We start from the raw sequence: 22,796 nt of genomic DNA, 5'->3' as shown, positions 1-22,796 counted from the left end.
TATTTAGAAAAAGTAGAGGCCTTTTGAATGAGTAGATTTTCCTTGCACATGGGAAAAATTAAAGATCATAAATGTAATGTTGCTGAAAACAGTTTTGCTGTTGGCTGGCTCACTGGTGCTGCAGAGTGGTTCAAGATAAACGAGGGCATTTAGTATCCAAATTAAAGGGTAAAAATCTTTTATGCCTTCGGATAAGAAAAATTCACCAGAAGAATGGAAGGCATAACACTACCCCATCATCCTTTGAAATTTATCACAGATAGGCAATGTTCAAAGTATATTACCAGTGTCTTAGTCCATTCAGGCTGATATAACAAAGTGCCACAGACTGGGTGGCTTAGACAACAAATATCTATTTCTCACAGTCCTGGAGGCTGGGGGTCCAAGACCAAGGTGCTGGCTGACTTGGTGTCTGGTGAGGACCTTCTTCCCTCCTTCCTGGCGTACAGACGGCTTACTTCTCACAGTGTCCTCACATGATGGAAGGGGTGAGGGGCCTCTCTGCGGTCTCTTCTATAAGGGCACTAATCCCATCCATGGGGGGCTCCACCCTCATGACCTCATCACCTCCCAGAGGCCCCACCTCTTAATACCATCACATTGGGGATCAGGATTTCAACGAATGAATTTTGGGGGGACACAAACATTCAGTCCAGAACAACCCAAAAGCAGTTGTTTATTTTCTAGATGTGACAGACCTTTAGTAAGCAAGGCTGTACTTCATCTTCCCTGAGAAGATCATCTGTGTTTTCATAAATATTTAGATGCCTATATGTCCATATCGCAGCAAGACTATTACAAGCCTGGTATACTGAGTGGGTTTTGCCCAAGAAAAGCCGATGGTTAACACTCAGATTTCCTTTGACACATTCAGATGGTGCAGGTGGGAGACTGCTCAGTGCTGTCTCCTGCTCTGAGCTGGTGTTTTGTGCTATGAAACCCTCAGGAGGGCAGGAGCCTCGCAGCCTACAGGTTCACAGGTGAGCAAGGGGTTGCCTCTTACCTATTTTCTCCACAGGTGTGTTCAGGGGAAGGAAGCCTTGTCTGAGAAGCTGGTCCATCACCTCCTCATCGTCAGCCTGAATTTCAGAGACCATGTTACAAGGAATAAGGCCAAGCCGAGCGCAGGTTTCCCCGCGGTAGAATCCATCAGCATCTTTATCACCGTAAACCTGGAGCCGTGGGAAGAAGTTAAGGCATTGGGCTGGGCTGGTTCAGAAATACATCAGCTCTACTCACGGTAGAGTCATACCTAGTCAGAAACAGACTTGAAGAACACCAAAACGACCAGCACGTGGGTGTAAATGTGTACACGTAGCCCTCACCCTATACATCTCTACCTCTAAGAACCTGTTTCTCCTCCAGGGTTTGGACAGCCCCTGGGCCTCCCATCAAGTAGGGGGGCTGCTAGATGAGGCCAGGTGATGAGACCCCACCCCACTTGGAAGTGCAAATGGTTCTTCCATAAGAAGACAGTGCGACTGTCGGATATTCTAGAAGTGAAAACATCTCAACTAACAAAGAAATTCTGAGGGTACTATTCTGTGGGGTAAGCAGCACCATCCTTTAAATGCCCCGTTTTATCAGACAAACATTAGGACCACTTTCAAAGGCGAGTTGTCAGTGCCCTTTTGGAAATTTGCAAACTTAGGACTCAAGGCTCTTTCCCCTTTCCTAGGGAGCATCCTGCTTTTTCGTTCCAACTCGACTCAGGCCCCCCTCCTCTGCTGAGAGGAAGGCTGAATGTCGAATGCAAGAGAAAGCAGCTTGTCGTTGTGATGTGTTAAGGAACTTGGGTCTGGCCAGTGCCCCCTCCCCATCCTCCCCCCTTACTCCCCCCACCGTGCCCTCCCCATCACCCCCAGCCAAGCCCCCACCTTGATGATCTGCCCTTCTTTAAAGGGAAGCTCCTCTTCCGCAGCATCTGGGTTCGGGGACATGGTGAGGGGGTCGTAGTCAAAAAGAGCCACAAAGATCCGGGGCGGGAGCTCTTCCGCCCCAGGGTCCGTCTCTGACTCTTCGTAGAAGTCTGGAGAAAGCCGGTTCCGCCCACCGTACTCATCTGGGAGCGTGTGGGATAAAGGACAGGGTGCTAAGTAATTCCCATGGCCATCCCCCAGCTTTACCCAGAAACATGAGCTGTTATAGGAAGTGTGGTTTTGGAAACTCCCACACTTTGGGAGGCTGTGGCACTTTAACTTTTGTCTTAAAAAAAATGGGTGGCTTAATATGCAGGCAGAAATGGATCATGTCGACAGAGATGGGTTTGACAAGCAAATAACTAGTATACAACACATGCACCAGCATGACCCTAGGTGTGCTGCGTGTGAAGACAGCGAGAGATAAAGGACTTTGTCTCAACGACCTCCCCGCAGGGCAGCCCTGAGCGCCAGGTGGGCGAGTCCTCGGGATTAGGACGCGGCCGCACAGGCCTGTTCAGGGGCCAGAGACCCGGAGACCCTCTGTGTGTGTCCCTAACAGCCGAGCCAGAGCACATGGACGTTGAAATGCATCTGTACATTAGTCAAAGTTTGATATAGGTGACCAAGCTGCTCACTTAGCCCCAAATAGGTAAGTGGCAACAAATGCATTACAGCGAATTAATGACTTCCTAGCGGGATTGAGTTTCTAGTCTACCTACCATCAAGCTTCTAAAGAGAATTCTTTTTGAAATCCTAATATATATGCATATGTATTATTATATATCATCATACATATGCATATATCTCACTATATATGTATACATTTAAATATATATAGAGAGAATGAACATCTGCTAGTAAATTATACTGCTCTGACCACACAATAAGGGCTCAGAACATCAGTGGGGAAACAAATGAGAAAAACCGCAATCATTAGAAGAGAGGGTAGGGGTGGGACAAGCAGCCAGTCAAAACTGGTGTCACCAGCACAAGTAGCACAGGAAGTGGGAGAAGAGGACGTCACAGGTGTGTGGAAAACACAGGAGAGGTGGGGTGGGGTGGGGGGAGGCGGGAGAGTCAAGAGCCTCGGCTTCTTTCGCCAGCAGAAACATGCAGTTGAAAAATAAAAAAAGGCACTTTAGCTGCAGGAAAGGCTGGCTTTTAAAATGCAGTGAACTGTTTACACTATTTGAATTTGGGATCGTTTTAGGATGCTGAGATAACCTAAACATTCAGTAACTTCGCTTCTGCTAGGGAACAAAACTTCTGAGCAGCAGGGCCTTACTGATTTCTTCACACTGGTTTTGCTTTCGTTTATAGTCAGTGAGAAGATCTCATACTTTTCCCCCTAGTTTTCAGTGTTATCTAAATTGAATAGTGTGAAGCTAATGGTATACCATCCTGTGAACTATGAACATCTCGGTGTATGCAGTGATGCAGTGGTTTCTCGTGCTCGTGGCTGATGGTAGAGAAAACCGTGAAAGCACGACAAGGATGCCTGTTTTCAATTCAGTCAGATACTGTGGGAGATTTGCAGAAGGAACTCAACACAACGGTGATGTGACCCACTGGATGCCATTTCAGCTGAGGGAAATGTCAATGAAAGAGCACTGTGGCTACAGCTTTGGCTGCACCCAGAGGGTTCCCAGGGCTTCTCCAGCTGAGTTGATGTAGTGACGTGGAGTCAAAACGTACAGGCAAGTTCACAGGGGCCAGTTCATAGGGGAGGGTTGGGTAGGTCAGCGTCACCCTGCAAGACTTTGGAGTCACACCTATAATCCATATCAAGTGCATGCTCTCAGGAGTTGGCTCGAGTTCAGGCACCGTGATATGTGGAAACCTGTGCCTTTACATCTTTAAGTCCCAAATCTCACCGAGCACAAGTGGGAGGCATTAGGCACTGGAGACCGGAGGGGGGATCTGAGGCTAGTGCCGATGCTCAGTGAAAACAGCGGGCAGGGTCACCCTCACCATTACAGGCTCTCTCCTCTCTCTGGTTTGGGGGCAGGAGTGGGGATGGGGTGGAGGCGGTTGGAGCACTTGGAGTTGGTGTGTATGAGCGGAAGTGTGGGTGTGATGTCACTGCACTGTTTCCTCCAGAGAAGGTGCATGAGAGGCTGTGTGGGAATCAGACCTCATGGGGAGAGAACAGTGGCCACCACGGAACGTGTCCATGGAGATCTGGCTTCGCAGGGACCAAAGTGGGCGACCGAGAGGTCCTTCTCTTTCTTGGTGGCAGGCTAGACTCAAGGAAGAACTTATCTCTAGCTGCTGGTCTGACCTGGGAGTGGGCGCTCCGCCCTCTGCCCTGATGTGGAATGTCCTGGCCCGGGGTGGGAGGGGGTCTTTGTCAGGAAGGAGGAAGGGTCCGCATACCATGTGCAAAGTCAGGGCTCATGACTGGCCCCTGTCGGCTCCCAAGGCCGCCTGTGCTGCCAGAATAAGCATCGTCTTCTACAGGTGAACTACTTCCCTCACTACCTGACCAAGGGCACCGCTTCCACTGTTCCTGTCCAATGTAATTTCTACGGAGAAAAAGGGGGTCACCTATGGAACATACTTTACAGCTGCTCATCTTCTCCTTGCAGCGAAACCCAGGGAGAAGAGTCTCCTTTCTAGAGGGCCAAGTTTTGTTTCTTTAGTTATTCATTTTTAATTTTTCCCATCTGGATACAGAGGAAATGTGCTGCATTTCCTTTTGCTCTACAAGGTCAGTAGCCAAAATAACTGGGGAAAATGGGGGGAGGGGGGTGGAGACCTGCACAGTCGGTTAGTAAGAACAGAATGCTCCTGAATGTGGTACTTCATGTTTAGAATGGTGCACCCTCGGGCCTTTTCATCTGACAGGTAAATAACTAGATAAATGCAAAGAGCAAAAATTATAGAGGAAGAAACCAAACCCAATGAAATCCTCCTTTGGGGTCATTGATCAATGTTCTGAGGCTTTCCTTATGCTAATTATACGATTTAGAATTTATTAGATGTGGAGCTACATAATTTTTATCTTTTTAAATCAGAAGGGGCATTGTCTTCTTAATTTAGGAAACCCAGGGTATATTAAAAGTATAGTATATTTTAACTGTGAATGCATTGCTTATTAAAAATATATTTAGGAAGCATACGGTCTATAGACTTAAGTTCCTCTGAAAAAGAAAATGGATGCTTTTGGAGTACGGCAGATTTCTAAAGTATTAATTGCTGATATTTGCACAAGAAAAATATAACTAAACAGGTGAAACAGAGCAGATTCTTGCCCACCCCATGTCCTCCGCCTACCTTTTGTCTGCGGAAAAACTTTAGCCAAAGAATAAGTTTAATCAGAGAAGTGAGAAAATGCAGAAGCAAAGGAACACAAAGGAGACCCAATAATAATAGTTTAGTCATTAAGCATAATCAGAGACCTTTAGTTCCTCCTCAAGGGCTATAGATACTATCCTGAGCCGTGTCCTGGGAGCTGTCTTGTAGACACTGAAACCCACACCAGGTGGAGAAGTTAACTACACGATGACCAGACTGTAGCCATGACATGAGCTGCCACAATTCCAGAACTGGCCTCAAGGAAACGGGAACAATCCAACCCTAGAACTGAAGACTCACTGTACCTAAAACCATCAAGATGACACTGGTCGGACCACCGATGACCAAGTTCAAGATGCCTGTCGGAGCTGCCTGTGCTGGTTCTGCACGTAGGCCCCTCCCTCCGTCTATAAAAGCGCTTGCCCCCGACTGTCGGGGGAGGGGGGAGTCGGCCTTTGGACAGGCGTCCCCCACCACCACCTGGTTGCCAGCATCCAAAATAAAGCAAACTTTTCACCAACCTGGCCTCTTTATTGGCTTTTGAGCAGCGAGTAGCCAGACCCCACTTCCGGTTACACAGGGACTAGATCTAGGAAAATACTCTGTTCACACGTCACTGACTATTCACTTCCTAGGGTTTGGGGCATGATTCTCTTCTTTTTTGGTAGCTGCTGAACACGATTCACTCTTTTTTTTTTAAATAAATAAATAAATTTATTTATTTATTTTTGGCTGTGTTGGGTCTTCGTTGCTGCACGCAGGCTTTCTCTAGTTGCAGCGAGCAGGGTCTCCTCTTCGTTGTGGTGTGCGGGCTTCTCATTGCGGTGGCTTCCCTTGTTGCGGAGCACGGGCTCTAGGCGCGTGGGCTTCAGTAGTTGTGGCTCGAGGGCTCAGTAGTTGTGGCTCACGGGCTCTAGAGCACAGGCTCAGTAGTTGTGGCGCACGGGCTTAGTTGCTCCATGGCATGTGGGATCTTCCTGGACCAGGGCTCAAACCCATGTCCCCTGCATTGGCAGGCGGATTCCTAACCACTGCGCCACCAGGGAAGTCCCACGATTCACTTTTGTCTTCTGAAATTATAATAGGTTCTTCAGTCTGTGTATGTATATATGTGTATGAATATATAAAGTATTTGATATTAATTATGCCTTTTACGTGATTTCTTGCATTTCTCCATGATGAGAAATCAGGTACAGTGAAAGCAACTGTATCACGGATTTATTTAACATGTTTTGAATTCTGTTATTAACAGACTTTTTGGTTAAGCTGTTACCACAGCACTACTCTGTTTTTACCAACGTAGCTAGTGTCTTACCGAAATTAAGACACGTGTGCAGCCTTCTGCATTCTTTACCTTAAGACAAAACTGACTGAATGATTGTTAGAGACTCTGATGGGGAGACTGTGGGTCCACTGATGTTTTCCTTTACTCCCTTGCCCAGCTGGCAATGTGTAGCACCGTTATTTTCAGTCCTGTAGACTCTCCTTCTCCATCCTAGGAGACTGGAGTAGGAGACCCACGAGACCTCCTCCCGAGCACACCCCTTCTTGGTGCCGCGGCATTAATCTTCAGCCACGGGAAGAGTGGCAGTTCACGTGATGAGCCTTCACTCATCAAAGTCACAGTCGAATGAGGACTCAGGAACCAAGCTCAACAGGAAGAACAGTCTTGAACTGGTCCCCACCTCGTTCCTCAAGACAGTCAGTCTCGACAAGTCATTTATCTTACAAGCCAGGAGCACCTCTGTAATTGCTACAGCGGGAATTATATACAAATTAAACGAAGCTCTGAGAGATGTGGCAGCAGTGTACAACACTCAAAAACAGAGTAAGCTTAGTACATACAGAACTCTGCTAGTGCATCTGTAACAAGTGAAACCGGTGTTTTCCAGCTGATTTTGTTTATATTTCGGCTTATTTTGTTACTTTTCAGCTAAACGAATACACTCTGTGTTTTCAAAGGTCGGTTAACAGTCTATGAAATTTTTTACTGATAAAAATAAAAACATTCTAAAAACTGTAAAGATGGAAAAGGAAACTTTTGTTTCCCTATTGTTTGGGCTCTATGAGGAAGAAACGCCTGAAAGAAGGATGAAATTTCAGGGGATCTGTACTGCTGTATGAAGTCTTTAATTATTTTTGGCTGATGTGAACGAAGCCCGATTGTCTTTTAAACCTTAGCTATTTAAATTTGATTGGGGCTGTGTTTTCAGGTGTCTGGACCTCCACGGGTTGTCTTCCTTGAGCCCTGTCTCGCCAGATCAAGATGTTTTGCTCTCATCTACTTCTGTTCCATGAGTAGGTCTCTTGCTTTGTTTCGTGTTTGTGTGTGTGTGTGTGTGTGTGTGTGTTTTCACACAAAGCTAGTTTATTTGTGCTGATTACCAGATTCCATTATCTTGTGCATAATACTTTTTGGAATTGTTTTGCTGGGGCGGCTCATTCCAGTAGTAGAAAGATTCCCATCTGACCTTCAGCCATGTTCCCCTCTTAGAGGATTGATTAGAATGACTACAATGACAGCTTTCAGCACGGCTGGCTGAATTCCAAAAAGTAATTAAGAGAATGGAATTGGATGCCAGAGAATGACTCATGCACAAGGAGGTGACCAGATGGGCGGGGTCAACACACAGTTCAGGGCACACATTCAGGCCTCCTGGTGTTTTTCATAACTTTCAACCCCAGTTGTCCAAGTGTTTCACGCATACAGATAACTCTCCATGGACTCAGGGCTTGTTTAGATATCTGGAGTTCGGCCACCATCCCCGCCTCTGCTGCTGTGACCATGAGCATCTCACGAGAGCATGAACTAGGAGGTGGGGAGATGGCCTGTCACCATCTCTTCAATGCCTATCATGGCAGCCTCTGCAGTGAAAAAAGAAAAACTGGTAGGGAGAAGACTGCTGTCAAAAGTCAGTATATTTTGAGAATACTTAAATTTCGGTTTTATTTGTCTTGTGCTGTTTCTGCCTTCTTCTGCCATAAATAACCGAGTGTGTTCTGTATTTAGTTGAAAATGCTATTCCTAATGACTTTTTAAAAATATTTAGATGGAGGACCAAGCAGCCACGCGCTCTGTGGTTAAAAGAAAGAAGGAGGCCTCCATCAGGCCCACTAACCGGCAGACGGGACCATCGTTGGCCGGGACCTGTGGCGGCCAGCACTGCCGTGGGGAAACCTCCGGCCCACAAGATCCACCCGATCAGCCCGTCCAGCAGTCACCGGGTTTCCTAAAATCTAAAGACAAAACAACAACACGGTCAGAAGGCTTGCCAGCCGTGGGAAGGGAAGAATTGTCAGCCAAATCAATTCAACTTAGAAGCAGAAGCTCTAAAGGCAACTAAACTTAGCTTTTAACTGAAAGGTTAGCTGAATAACCTGAAAGAGGAAAAAGTGCTCACCCCAGGCACCCCGTCTTCTACAGCACACGTGCTTCACCACGCACGGGTGGGGGGCGAGAGAGCATCCCTCGGGAGGCACCTTTCTGTTGCCGCTACTGCCGCCGAAGCCAAATCTTTCGAACCACAGTGAGAGTGGCTTAAAGGCGACTCGTCACACCTTCGCCCCTTCTTTCCTAGTCTCAGCACAGCCCCTCCAGAGACCACAAAAGCGGGGGAAACACTGCGTTTCCAAATGTCCCGCTTGGGCAAAGTTGCATGTGAGGTTACCGAAAACTCAGAAGTTTCTGTGTGTTATCAGCTTGGAAACTCATGGCAACATCTTGGCCCTAATCCAAAGACACCAATCACATTCCAGGGCTAACCTGAACGGTCCTCCTTTACGGATAAGTCTGCCTCTGATTCACGCTACAGGTTTGCATCGCATCACATATGAGAATCGAAGCAAAACCTCCAGCTCACTGGTAATTTGAGTCAGGAAGTTTTCAGGGACACAGGGAAGGAACGGGGGGCGGGGGGGTGGGAGTTACGGAAATTAGTCTGTTACAGGCGGGGAACAGGGAGTGAGCTGCAGTTTGCTGGTGTCGGTGGGGCTGTGGATCGGCGCCCTCTAGTGGACATATCACAAACTGCACCGGCTCAGACCCAGGGCCTGGAACCCTGGGATGTCTCACCTGTGTTTTCATGGAAAAGTTCAGCATGACAGGAGCAAATGTTCTGAAAAGAGGACACAATATAGAGATGAATGAAGCCTTGAAGGAATCCCTACTCTTGAAAACCACTCACAAGCCTGGAAGACAAGGCAGGGGGATGGGTCTAGAGCTGATGATGGAAAAGTCATTCTGAAAACTGGTCGCAGGAAAGAAACAGGAAAAAAAAAAGAAAAAGAAAACCTTTGGAAACAGATGCAAAAATGGATCTCTTCAATCATTGTTCTCTACTTTTTTTCAGTGATAGATGAAGGCCAAAACCAACCACAACCAAACACCAAAACCACAACGAGAGAAAAACCTTCAGTAATACCAGTAAGTCATAAGCAAGTCCCCGCGGTTCATTTTGCAAAGTATGTGTTGCCAAACTTTTGGAGAGTCATAGTTCAGCTAACCCTTAATTAAAATTTAGATTCAGTTGTCCTTTAATTAAAGCAGCCACACTCATCAGTGATTTGGGGGTAGGCGGTCATCATTCTAAAGCAAAGTAAAGAAATCATCAGCATGGTCCAAAGACTGGGAAGCCGCATAGATCAAAGATGCATGAAAATGAAAGAGAGCCAGCAGAGAGAGTCCCCGGGATGGACACCAAAATAAAAGAAGGTGAAGAAATGAAAACGGATTGGTTTGGCAAGCGGATGTGAGCGGGAGGTTTACTTCACACACCAAAGGACCGTCTGCAACCCGGGGAGGAGGCTGGGCGTGTCTGGCACTGGCCCTACTGTCGGACATTTTTATGCTTTTCTTCCAGACATCCCGGAAGTCCTCACGGCCCCCGGGCTCGTCCCAGCTGTACTTGCTGGGGGCGGACCTCTCCGGGCTCGGCTGGGCCTCATCGCTCCTGACGACATGGCCGGCCTCCACTGGCTCCCCAGAATCTTCTTCGACGCTGCTCTGCCGGGTCAGCGTCCGGCGCCGGGCCAGCAGGGGCCTCAGGCCCGTCCTGCAGGGGCAGTGCCCGGGGCCGGGGCTGCACTGGGCAGCGGGGCTTCTGAAACTAAACCGCGTCTCCTCCTCTTCGCTGCCACAGTCCAGGCCGCTGTCCGGGCTCCTGGCGGCCGAGCGGCTGAACCGACAGCCTCTGTCTTCGAACACGAAGTCCTCGGCCCGGGGGCCCCTGGGTTTCGCAGGGCCCCGGGAGCCAAGCGGGGCCTCGTGCCCCCTGCAGGGCCTGGCGGGCCTGGGCTCTCTGGCCAGCCGGGTCCGGGCCCTGGAGGAGACCCCTACGCCCTGCTTGTACGAGAACTCACAGGGCTCTCCATCCTCCTCGGCTACTTCGGGGATACTGAAAAGCTTCTTACTGTGGTGAGTCTGCTGGGGGCACTCGGGCAGCTCCCAGAAAGCACGTTCAGTGGTCCTATTCTTAGAGCACTCCTTAAGGGGGTGGTGTGTTAGAACAGGTGCCGCGAGTCAGTGTGTGATCAGATATGAAGTGGGGCCGAGGGAAGGAAAGAAAATACAGACAGAATTAGTCTCCGAGGCCATGAGGGGCAGAAAGCATGCTTGTACTCGTGGGGGAGGGGAGCGGGGGGAGGGGCAGATGGCATGCTCTGGCCGGGGCTCTGGAATGAGAACAGAATGGGTTAGACGGATGGCGCCGGAGCAGGGGGGCCGGGCAGAGCGCACGCAGAGCGGCCTGACGCCCTCAGGACCAGCCATGCAGCCCAAACAACGGAAGAGTGGCAGCTGGGCCGCGGGTGCAGGGAGGATAGTGGCAGGAGGCCTCACGCTGACCGAGGCGCTAGGATCTGTGACGCGGCTACACCCAGAGGCAGGGACGTCTGAGCCCGCTGCCCGCCGGCTGCACCTTCAGAAACTCGGAAGGCAGCTGCCGTGGGCCGCCGGCAACTGGAGATGATTCACGAAACGGGGACCCCAACCCGGCCACGCCACTGGACTCTGCACGTCCATCTAAGCTCTCAGCACCCTCTGAAATCCATCCTCGTGCGCCTCTCTCCCTGGCTCAGATCTCAGGCTGTGAACGCGGGGACCTCGGCACCGAGCTCCTCGAAGTCACGGCTCTGGGCACGGTCTTGCTCTGTCCGTGTCTGCAAAGGCCTGCCTGTCTCTCCTCCACAGCCTGGACCGCGAGGCCCCCAGCGAGGAGCCGTGTCCCCGCCAGTACGGTGGCTGGCCCACCCAGAGGGGCCTAATGGATGTCGAGGGGCGGACACCCCACGCCCCCTGTCCTGGATGTGGTTCTCTCTCCGGATTTGCCCTCAGCCCCCTCCTCTGCTCCCGCTGAACCGGCCCGCTGGGCGCGCCTCCTGGGACACTCCAGTGACTCCACGAAGCCGTAAGCCCACCGTCTGCCCCGCCACGGGCCTCCGGGGACGCGCGTTAGAGCCGCCTCCGCGTGGGAGCAGCGGATTTGCTTCCCTGTCCCCTAGCCCAGCGGCCTGTGGGCCCCGCGCGCACGGGGACCTGGCGGGGTGACCCAGGGCCGCGTCTGCCGCGGGTCTGGAGCCCACGAGGGCCAGGCGAGGAGGGCGTGGCACACGCTTCGCTCATTTGCTCACGAGAGCCCCACGGAGGGCGTCTACTCCGGGGAGCACGGAGGTGAGGAGGGAGAGCGAGGAAGCAGGGACCCCGCCCCGGGCGCCAGGCGGGGCGCACGTGAGCCACCGGGGCTACCACGTGGGAAGGTGAGCCCGCGGGCCGGATCCCCAAGCTAAGTCTTGGAGTGTCTGAAAAGAAACCAGGAGTCCAGATCCCTGAACTTGCCCTCTGGGCCTTCTCCCCGGGAGACACGGTGACCTTTGGTTTCTCTGCTAACACCGTGCAGGAAGTATCATCCCAGAAGCGTCACGGCGGAGGGGAGGGGAGGGGAGGGGAGGGGAGGGGAGGGGAAGCAGATACGCTTCGCCGGCCCAGCTCGTGGGGAAGCATGGGGAGCAGGTCAGGCTGGACCGCGGGCAGCTTGGGACCTTCCTCCGCCGAGAAAGGTCACCGTGACTCCTGCTGGACGGCGGCACGGGGCCGGGGAGGAGGGGGGCCGGTGGGGTTTGCACGGGGATCTGTCATGTTCTCTAGTGACAGCGTCGCCAGCCCTGCGGGGGGCCTTTGCTGGGAGAACGTCAGTCAGTCTGGTCTACACAAGCGGGCACTGAGCTGGCATTCAGATCTGGATGTCGCCTTCTGTCCACCGTTCAAAATGCACGGCTCTGTGTTCCCAGAGCAAGGCGGGGGTCGGGCGGGGTTTTCCTCTCCAAGGCCCTTGTCATGTGAAAACCCCACAGCGGCCCGACCAGCTCCCGGCCCTTTGTCTGCCTCCCCCGCTGGGCTGGGAGCAGCTGCAGCTCGGAGGTCACATCCATCCTCATACCCCAGCCTGGCGGAGGGCCTGGCCCACAGGGGCGACCAGCTCGTGCCGAGTGAACAGATGCTCGCTGCAACAGGCAGCGGCAGCAGCAGGACGGCTCCTGGTGCGTCCTGGGGCCTCGAGCTCCATCTCGGTCAAGGTGACCCCCCATCAAACCCTTCGCTGGCGGCTACACCAGAGGCGGAAGCGGAGGATGCCGGGGCCCCTGGGGGGAGATGTCTGAGAAGGGGCTCGTGTGTGGACCCCGCTGTCCTCCAGGAGGGCGGACCCTCCTCTGACCTCCTCTGACATCCCCGCCCCCTGGCCCTCCCGCAGTCCAGCAGCGTCCACCTCGGTTGAGAACCTTTGCACGACTCCGCCAGCTCCCAGTCTCCAGTCTGACTCAGAGGCGGACTCCTGCCCTCCCAGCCCCTGCTCCTCTGCGGATGGACACGAAAGCCAGGGGTTTGGCAGGGGGGGAATCTTCTTTGTTCTATTCTGTCCGATTCAGCTCTTGGTACAGAGCTAGGTGTCCCTGGGGGTGCCCAGCGGACTCTCCCAGACTCCTTCGCCCAGAATTTTGGGAAAGAGGAGGGACAGGAGACCCCGAGCGCAGACTCAATAGTGAGCGAAGCCCATGCAAATCTGTGGGCTCTGCTTGCAGGGCCAGGTGCCTCTGGCGCCGGCCTCATAGCCCGGCAAAGGGACAGGGATGGGGCGACTGTGGGGATGGCGGGGAGGGGCCCGGCGCCCCTGGGCACTGACCTTGAGGGCATTGTGGGACGTGCCGCTGGGCCGCCTCCGGCCCCCGTCCTCCAGCTGCATCTCAGAGTAGAGCTCCTCCTCGTCCTCCTCCATGATGTCCGAGAGGTCGGACCCCCGGCTGCTCTCCGTGTGGTACTCGTCTCCATGGCAACAGTGCGGCTGGGCAGGAGAAGGGGATGCAGATGGAGGGGCAGCTCCAGCATGCAGGAGTACCCGGGGCCCCTCCTGGCTGGCCCTCCCCTGCTTTGCCCACTTCTGAGCTCAGAGTCGTGTCTGGGTGTCTGGGTGAGAGCTGCTCACCTCAGAGGTGAGGCAATCATAGTCCCCAAGCCCGCTGCGAGCTGCGATGGCAGAGAGAGGACCAGACCGGGCCTCCCAACTCTAAATCCGGATGGGGGCAGGCAGAGACTCCTTGGGCTCTTGGCAGGACAGAACGCCAGGGGGCTCACAAGACACACAGGAAAACATCACTTTTCTGGGTACCGTCAGCCTCTCCGACTTAGTGGCTGGACAAAGGCTCAAGCGACAGGTTGTAAGCTCAGGTGGCAGCAGGACTCGAGGCCCCGTGAGCATGTACGTTGCATCTAGGGTCAGGGAGCAGAGAGTGCTGGGTGGCAGGCAGGTGGGTGCAAATGCACCGTTAAGGGCGCCTAAGAGTTTTAAGAAAACCAGGTAGTCTAAAATTCACACACGGGCACACACTGGGTTGTCAAAGACCAGCCCAGTCCGGGCAGGGTGGGACCTCCCTGTGTGGTGTGCCCACTCTGTGCCCAGTTTGGTCACTGACACCGGGGAAGGCCCGCTCCTGGGGGTGCTTGGGGAGGAGTCTGGGGACGGCGGGAAAGGGTCAACAGAAAAGTAAGTACAAGTAGCTTGCTAACGTGTAAACTGAACCACCAGCAGCCCTGATGGGGTCTGGGGATTTTGGGGCTGGTTCAATTCAGCGGTCCCGTTCCCACCCTCAAAGCAAGCGTCCATTATTCAGCATCTCGAGTATTTGCAGCAACTCAAACTGCACACCCTACAAGCTCAGGTTTATGAGCCCCAAACATGCATAAAGCTATTTTGTTTCTGCTGGATGGCATCGATTAAGAGCAATTTCTTTCTTCTCCTGGTGGGCGACCAGACAAGTGTATTTAATAGCATCTCGAGACACGTTTATTAAAAATACCCCAGTTTCAATCGCTCCTCTAGATAAAGACGTGTCAGCACCTGAGTGGCACTAAGTTCCCGGCCCGCTGATGGGAAGGCAGTGTGAGTGCCCAGGCTGGGGGTCCCGACCCAGCCGAGCCCTCAGAGAAGTGGCCTAGATGCTCTCAGCCTGAGAAGTCTGTGTGTCAGCGTTTGAGCTGCTCCAGCCCTAATTCTTTCAAGCAGGCACTGCAGAGAAGACGTAAAAGTGAATTGATTTTAAATGAATGAACAAAGATCAGGTTGGTTTGAAAGAGGTCTTCCCAAGGCAAATGGGAAGGAACTCTCCTCGAGAACACAATCTCACTGGATTCAAACCCAATGATGAGTTAGTAATAAACCCATGGGATGGAAGGGAGGTGTCTGCTGTTTGCCAAATACATCATGGATAAGCCATTCATAGGACTCCTATTCCTCTTTTCTGCCCAGTGAGATGTCATGGGAAGTCTTGATGGAGCTTCTGGAAAAGATTTTTCTACCAGTTAAAAGAGATGTGCCTGAGAAGAAAGCCCCCCTCCTTTTTCCCTTCCCTCCCTCCCTCCCTTCCTCCCTTCCTTCCTTCCTTCTTGGGGTGCTGTCATATGAAAGTGTGACGATTGGAGCAATGGCAGCCACTTTGTAACCATGAGGGAAAGGCCAAAAGAATGGAAGATTCAGAACCTAGAGCCGGGACACAATTGAGCAGCTGAATCAACCTTGCAACCTCCTACCTGAGACTTCCTGCGATGTGGGAGAATGAAATGTCTTTGTTATCTTAGTCATTATTAGTTGGGCATTCCATTTCTTGTGTTTAAATGAATGCAAATAGAATTATTTTAATCTTTTAGATAAAGAACCTGATGGTTGGAGAAGGTGAGTAACTTGCCTACTACTAGCAGTGACAGAGCCAGGAAATGATTCCAAGTCTGTGAGATTCCAAGGCCCTCTTCTTGGCGAGGTTGTGACACTGCCTTGCTGCAGAGCTGTGTGTTGAGGGGGCTGGAGGATCTGACATCTGAGGGGTTTTCAAGCTCTGACATCTCAAGATCTCAGGACTCTCCAGGCCCCACTCTTCCTGTTGCCCAGACTTAGGTCTTGACACCATTAAAGGACATTCCCACTGGAATACGCTTAATCAGAAATTGGAGACCAAATCCACATTGGATGGATTTGTCACTTGTGAGCCTGGTCTGGGACGAGAAGCCCTGACATTTTGTCCCTCCAAGGGTGGGATGCCGACCGTTTAATTTCTGAATCTCCCATGATGCTTAGCACTTAGCAGATGCTCATCACACATCTGCCTGATGAACGAAAGTAAAGAAACAAATGGTAGGTTTTGCCTAAATTGAGACCAGGCGGTTACCTGGAGACTCACCTGAAGCACGAAATCAGCCCATGAACGGATACTCACACAGGGCCGTCAGGGAGGGCAAAACCCTCACGTTCCGACTTTTGAAACTATCCCCCAGTGAGGTCACAAATGCGCAGGCGCTGTGCAATCTAAACTTTCCAAACGGACTGAGATTGCTGTCACCCGGGACTTGGGGCCATGCACCCCGCAGCTGCACTCACCGGCTTGCCCAGCTCCGAGCCTTTCAGAAACTCGTCCACCGACGCGCCCCTCCTCTTGACGTCGGGGGACTCGTAGCCATCTTCCTCGTCCGAGTTTGCGTACTGCCCACTGCTTCTCTCCAGGAAGATGCTCCTTTTCTCTAGCTTGGAAGAGAAGAGGGGAGGTGTCAGGGCAGAGGCCGCCTGACCCTGGGGGTGGGTCGGAGCCACTGTGTGAAGGGACTTGGGGTGAGTGACCCGCACAGGCTGGCAGACGTTTTCTGATGCTGCCCTGGGTGCCCGATGCCCCTCCCATGCCCACCAGAACTAGCTCCTGCCTTTGCAGGAGGTGACGCGTGGGTGCTGAAGAAAGGCTCCTCTCCCTCTGTTTGCCACCCTGGCCTGGCTGCTAATGTGATCAATTAACCTTTCCTTGAATATGGAAGCTCAGAGGTTTGCTTTCTCTCCACACCTTCTGAAAGGGGAAGGCAGGCCGGGGGGTGGTGGGGAGGTGTCGGCTGTCCCAGGTGCTCCTGGGCCCAGCCTCTGGCTCCAGCCCGCTCTCGGGGGTCCTGTCTGGGAGCTCAGGGTGGTGGGAGGCACGGCTGCTAGCCGAGAGGGCAAGGGGGGGGGGCAGAGCTCACCCGCCAACCCCTTCCCACCCCAAAGCACCTGGGCTTCTGCTTTGCGGGAAATCAGGGCAGAGCGCCAGGCTGCCCGTAATAAATGTGCACATTCTGAGGCATTTCCTTTAGTCAAGGGTACAATCTGCTGGGTAACTATTAACAAATCGGGAGATTTCACAAAAAGCCTGGATTTCCAGTTTTTCAACAGGCACTGAAGTGCTGTCACGGTACCTCTTCCCCCTCCTGGTTGCCTGGCCGTGGCCCGCCTACCTCAGCTCTGACCTCTAGGGGTCTGGCCTCTCCTGAAGTTCCTGACCCAGCCTCCAGCCTGGAGGGGGCCTGGCCCGGACCCTGGGATGCCCAGCAAGTGAGGGTCTCCCGGCACCGGCGTGGATGTCTCCACCTGCATCTCAGAGAAGGCACTGCCAGGGGCTGCCGTCCTGGAGAGACCCCCGTGGGCTGGCTGGGCAGAGCTGAGAAGACCACTGACCACCACTGTCCCCTCTGCCAGGGCCCTAACCTCGGGCTTGCAGCAGACAAGCTGGGCGCCCTGGTAGACAAATGCGCCCAAGGGAGAGAGATGGGGGTTTGTCCCAGCCGCGAGGGGCACGTGGCCTAGCTCAGGTCCACGTCCTGCTCTCCTGCAACACTTCTGCTTCTTACAATTCCTCGTCTCACTGCACATTTCCTCTGGGACATGGCCACACTGTCATCCGAATACTCCTCCCCACGGTCCAGGCGATTTCTAACGATAGGCATGTGAATGTATTTATGTGCGTGCATTTCTATATGTAGGTATGTATGTATACATACGTGTATATAAATGCGTGTGTGCATGCATGTACACACACGTACATACATATGTCTATCTGTGTGTATACACACACGCACAGACACATACCCACACGCGCAAACACACACACACAGCTAGAAGCCTGAAGTGAGCCAGCCAGGAGGTGACTCTCGGTTAGGAAGATGTGCCCCCAAGCCCACTCCCAGGAGGCACCTCTCAGATCCGTGGGCACAGACCAGTGCCTGGTTAGCGGGTTGTTAGCTCGTCTGCTAAGCCAGGCTGGTGGATAACCACTTCCTCTGGTTATCTGGGTCCGTATCTACGCAATGAAAACACACGTTGATTGCGACAGGCTCAGGCCTGGAATGCCCCGGAATGCAGCCCTAGGGGAAAACTGGAGGATGAACACAGCACCCTTCTCCCCAGGTCAAGCCCGCCACTCTGGGTGCTGAGTGTTCGGGGCACGTCTCCCCGCAGACTCGGGGTGCCGATGGAAGGTCCCATCCCCGCTGGGCCGCAGAGATGGACCCGCACGGCACGGGCAGCGGTACCGGCGAGGAAACGCCCAGCCTTACCCTGCTGCTCTCGGCCACCCTCTGCGCGGCTTCCCGGGCCATGGCCTTGGCGACCGAGGTGGAGACCGGGGCGCCCTGCGGCTGCGGAAGGATGCGGCTGGGCGAGGGCGACCGCCGCCCCGGGCCCGAGCCCTGCAGGCCGGGCGGCTCCAGCAGGTGCCCGTGGGCCGGAGCAGGCGCCCGGCCGAGCTCCCAGGCCTCATCCGCCGCGGCGTGCGGACCCAGGTGTTCATCTTTGGTATCGGGGGCTCCGGCACTTGCTAATGGCTTCGGTGTGGGAGCAGTTCTCAGGTGGGGGGCAGGAGGCACCAGGAGGTCGGGGGGGATGGCAGCGGCGGCGGAGTCTACGGACTCGCCCTGGGCGGAGAGGGTCCGCACGGTCACGCTCTTGGCTTCGAGGCTCCGCAGCCGCACCAGCTCCACGGCCGTGCCGTCCGCCGTGGGGGAGATGATCTCAGCTACCTGCGCGCAGAGAGAGCGGGGTCAGGGGCCCCCCGGGCGCCCCTCCAGCTGCCAGGGGCCTGGGCCCCGCCTACACCCAGCTCAGACCACACCTCCCGGCCCGGAACCCGCGTCAGGCTGCAGCCCCGGTGGAGGCCTGGGGGGGCCCGCTGAGCACACCCTCTTCTTCCGCGTCCAGAGCCAATCCAGGAGCAGACGCGGGGCCGCAGAGGAAGCAGAACGCCGGGCGTGTTGCTGCCAAAGCGTGGCCCCGGGGAGGTGCCAGGCAGAGGCCAAAACGGGCTTCCGGCTGGACACGTGACTGCGGCCCCTTCCGGTGGGGCGGGCTGGGGGCGGGGGCGGGGGCGGCCCTGCCTGCTGGGCTTCTGCGAGGAGCTGCGAGGAGAGGGGGCCCTGCAGCGGCCGCTCTCACGGGCGAGCTGGGACACTGCCCCGCGTCTGATGCAGCAGCCCTGGCCCTGGGGCTGCGGGGAACAGGGTGGGGAGCGGAGAGCAGACAGCAGCTTGCTCCAGCTCCGCCCCCCAAGGGCAGCCGTGTCTGTTTCGTGTGCCGGGACCGGCTGGGGCTTGAGATTACGGGCTCCCCTCCAGCGGGCATTAACGCTCAACACTGCAGCGTTTCCGGGGCATTTGGACCACCGTCTCGCCGAGAATCGGTTTGGTGGAATCTACTGAGTGGGCCCTGATATCGTGGGCCTCGAAAGATGTGAATTTTTGGTACCCAGGGGAGAACAAGAAAGGTCCGGAGCAGAACAGGTAGTCACTGCGGGGGGAGAGCAGAGAGCATTCTGCGAAGGGGGACGGGGCAAAAAGGATGGACTTCTCCGTGTTCTGCAGCCGAGCCCGGGATGGCGGCGCAGGGGGTGCTTAAGTAGCTGCTGGTGGGTCGTGGGGGCTGAGGAGAGAGGGAGAGTCGCCCGTCACTGAGCGGAGGGTGCGGGGGCCTCTGGGGCGAGCGCTGCCCCCGCAAGGACTCACCCTCTGCCCTTTGGCATACACGCCGTAGCCGGTGACGTTGGCTCCGTTGGACAGCCCCGTGGCCGTCAGGGCGGGCGGCTTCCAGGAGACCTGGACGGTGCCTGGGGTGGCCGCGGCCTGGACGGCAATGTCCTGGGGCGGGGCGGGAGGACCTGGGGGACAGAGGCAGAGGAGCTTTCAGGACACGGCCCTCTGGCAGAAGAGCTGCTACCACGCCCGGCTGGTGGCACCCGGAAACGAGATCTTCTGTTAAAGCCTCCAGGGGTCGCGGGCAGAATATGAAGCGTGAAAGCAGAGCAGGAGGGTGAGGAAGTGGCAGCTCCCGGACACACGCAGTGCCCTCCTGGAACCCCGCTCACGGGTGCGCCGTCCCCAGGGGAGCCCGTGACCCGGGCCAGGCCAGCCCGTGACGCAGGCCAGGCCAGCCGGCCACGAGGACCCAGCGTTTGGCAGAGGAAAGAAATCCCTGCCGCCTCTCCATCCTCTTCTGCGCCCCTCCTCCCTCCGCCTTCCCTCCGTCCCTCCGTCTCTCTCTTCATCAGACTTGGGGGCAGTGAGCTGGACCGCACCCCCCCCCCCCCCCCAATCTCACCACCTTGCGGGACAGGACAGAACCGGGAGCTGGAGAGAGACGGTTCTGATGAAGCCACCCGGCCCTGGACACCGGCTCTGCACACACACTGCCCGGCTGACCAGCTGGGCCGCTTCCTTTGCCCCGGAACCCGTTTGAATCGCGCTCACCATGGAAGTCTTGAGCAGCTACTTCTACCAACAAGGAGGCAAGGGTCATGTCGCTGGTCCTTCCAGGTGGCTCTTGGGGACAGCAGGACCACCTGTCTGCCGTGTAACCCACAGGCAGCTCCTTTTCCCCCCGGGTCTGTCTGGTGCAAAACTCCCGTAACTAGCATTCTATTTGGAAAGGAACGTGTGACTTTCAGGAGGAAGGTGTGAGCTTCATCCCCCGAGGCCTTGCTCCGGCCCCGCGGATGTCTGCGTGGCGCAGCGGTGGCTGTTTGCTGAGGGTTTCTTGTGTGCTGCTCGTTCTTGCTACTCACTTGGGACCCTGCATCACTTGGGACCCTGCATCACTTGGGACCCTGCATCACTTGGGACCCTGCATCACTTGATCCGCACAACAGTCCTGTGAATTCAGCGCATCCTTGTTTTGCAAATGAGGAAATTAAGGTTCCAGGGAAGCTGCTCGGCTATCGTGTGTTGGAAGCGCCGGCCTGCAGCTCAGTGCGGCTCATGAGTAAGGCTGATGCAACCCACCCTCAACACACTGCAATACGGGGCTTCTGAACTTCCCTACAACCGGCTTCAGAAGTTAAAATTCTACCTGGACGGTCCATTCAAACATGATAGGTGGGTCATTATTCTTAAGGGCGAAGGTCAAGAACTGAAACTGGCTTGGGAGTTTGCTGGGTGCCCACTTGTACCACAAGAGCAATGACAGCGGAGGGCCGGGGTTTTGTGGGTGGGGAAGACTTGTGTAGCGGTGATCTGCCAGCTCCAACCCATCCCTCCAGTGGCCCGGAGGTGAGGGGGTCACACTGATGTCCATCACGTGGGGTCACCTGGTCCAACCGTATGCCCGACGTCGAGCTCACGCTGAACGAGGTTCAGGGGCTGCCCTCCCCATGCCTCTCACTCGTGACATTTCCACAGTCAAAATCCTCCTCCTCCTGGACAAGCAAAGGCACTACTAGTCTGCTATGGACTGCATGTTTGCATTCTCCCCAAATTCGTATATTGCAAACCTAACCCCCAAGGTGATGGCACTTGGAGGAGGGGCCTGTGGGAGGTGATCAGGTCATGAGTGGGGAGGCCCCATGAGCGGGGAGGCCCCATGAGCGGGATTCGTGCCCTTATCAACAAGGCCCCAGAGAGCTCCCTCGCCCCATCCTCCAGGTGAGGACACAGTGTCTTCACCGTCTATGAGCCAGGAAGTGGGCCTCACCAGACACTGAGTCTGCCCACGCCTTATCTCGGACTTCCAGCCTCCAGGGCTGTGAGAAATAAATGTCTGTCGTTCATAAGCCACTCAGTTTATGGCATGTTGTTACACCAGCCCGAGCTGACCAAGACAGCCAGGAACTGGGCGTGAACCTATGGGAACAGGCCCTGGGCTCAGCATCTCCTCCGGGTCCCTCTCCATCTCAACGTGAGCTTCTCCACGAAGACTCTCCCGGCCGTCCCAATGTACGTGCTCTTGCCTCTCCTCAGAGCCCCTGGGGTCTCTGGGTTTGGGGTCTCTGGTTTCTTCAACCCCCAGCACTGACCACAAGACCTCACGGCAGGAACCAATGAAAAGCTCAAGTCCTCCCTCTCCCAATATCCGCGACTGACATCCCGATAGGCAGGAAATCCAGCATCACCTTACAAGACGAATGAACTGACCCTTCATAAACTAGTTCCTACTCAGACCTGCTTCCTCCTTGAAGTATTGTCTGTCCCGCCTGCCCCTGACCTTGCTGCGTTGTAGGTCAGACTCTAGTTGATGATGGATTTCAAAAAGACTGGAAAGCACCATGCAATAAAAAGCAAATCCATCATAAACTGGAGAGCCAATCTCAGGTTAGATGGAAGGCTTTCTGCAATTAGTAGAAATGATCCTGGAGAACCACTGAATTGTTTGTCAACCTGCTGACAAATGAGGTGGGGCAGAGCTGGATTAATGAATCACAGAAGACAAATCCGAGGAGAGTGTCGAGACAGGCACTTTGAGGGAGTTCTGTGAACATCACAGGACTAAAAAAAGCCCTCGAGGTATCAAAATATGCCCTCACATATCTTTGCAGACACAACCTTCTTTGCTCCAGGAAGGCTGCTCTTCCCCAGGTGTTCAGGCTCCCATCCTGGGCACAGCTGCTTGCTCGGAAGGGCTGCCTTGTACGTGAGCCCCAGCCAAGATCAGCATGACGGAACCTCATGGAGACGGCGGTGGCAGCTGCCCCTTAGATAAATCGGAGGATGAGCCAATCCGGGAGGATGGTCCATCTCAACCCATCTCTTTACAGTTTCCTGGGAGAGAGTGCGGGGGGATGGGAGAGGGGTGCATTCCTCCTCCTGTTACAGCTGGGCGGGCAGGGAAGGAAGCAGACGGGTGCCCGGAACCCAAGAGAGCATCCACAATGGAACTTCATGTCTTTGCAAATTCACCCGTATGTGTGAGAGAGATATACGTATATGTATATATATCAAAAGGAAACATGAGAAGAGAGAACGATTTTGAGAGCGCTGTGGGC

At 54.4% G+C, this 22,796-nt stretch overlaps 1 protein-coding gene across 16 annotated transcripts in view; it reads right to left on the bottom strand.

Moving 5' to 3' along the window:
- The window catches only part of RIMBP2 (RIMS binding protein 2), a 334,699-nt gene that overhangs the window by 22,804 nt on the left and 289,099 nt on the right, over positions 1-22,796 (bottom strand). For 9 of the 16 annotated variants that reach the window (XM_059894767.1, XM_059894761.1, XM_059894759.1 and 6 more), the window contains 9 exons: positions 19,549-19,700; positions 18,109-18,570; positions 17,747-17,852; positions 16,136-16,275; positions 13,394-13,552; positions 9,994-10,701; positions 8,339-8,456; positions 1,878-2,062; positions 1,004-1,172 (listed from right to left, as the gene is read on the bottom strand). In XM_059894767.1, the coding sequence (XP_059750750.1) occupies positions 1,004-1,172; positions 1,878-2,062; positions 8,339-8,456; positions 9,994-10,701; positions 13,394-13,552; positions 16,136-16,275; positions 17,747-17,852; positions 18,109-18,570; positions 19,549-19,700 (2,199 nt within the window). Of the gene's footprint in view, positions 1-1,003; positions 1,173-1,877; positions 2,063-8,338; positions 8,457-9,993; positions 10,702-13,393; positions 13,553-16,135; positions 16,280-17,746; positions 17,853-18,108; positions 18,571-19,548; positions 19,701-22,796 lie in introns of all 16 variants that reach the window. The other 7 variants (XM_059894773.1, XM_059894774.1, XM_059894776.1 and 4 more) reach the window with 3 other exon arrangements.

The sequence above is a fragment of the Balaenoptera ricei genome, chromosome 14 (genome assembly GCF_028023285.1).
Source record: "Balaenoptera ricei isolate mBalRic1 chromosome 14, mBalRic1.hap2, whole genome shotgun sequence".
NCBI classification, from domain to species: domain Eukaryota; kingdom Metazoa; phylum Chordata; class Mammalia; order Artiodactyla; family Balaenopteridae; genus Balaenoptera; species Balaenoptera ricei.
Note: the sequence above shows the minus strand (reverse complement) of the source record. Positions and strands in the feature narration are given on the sequence as shown.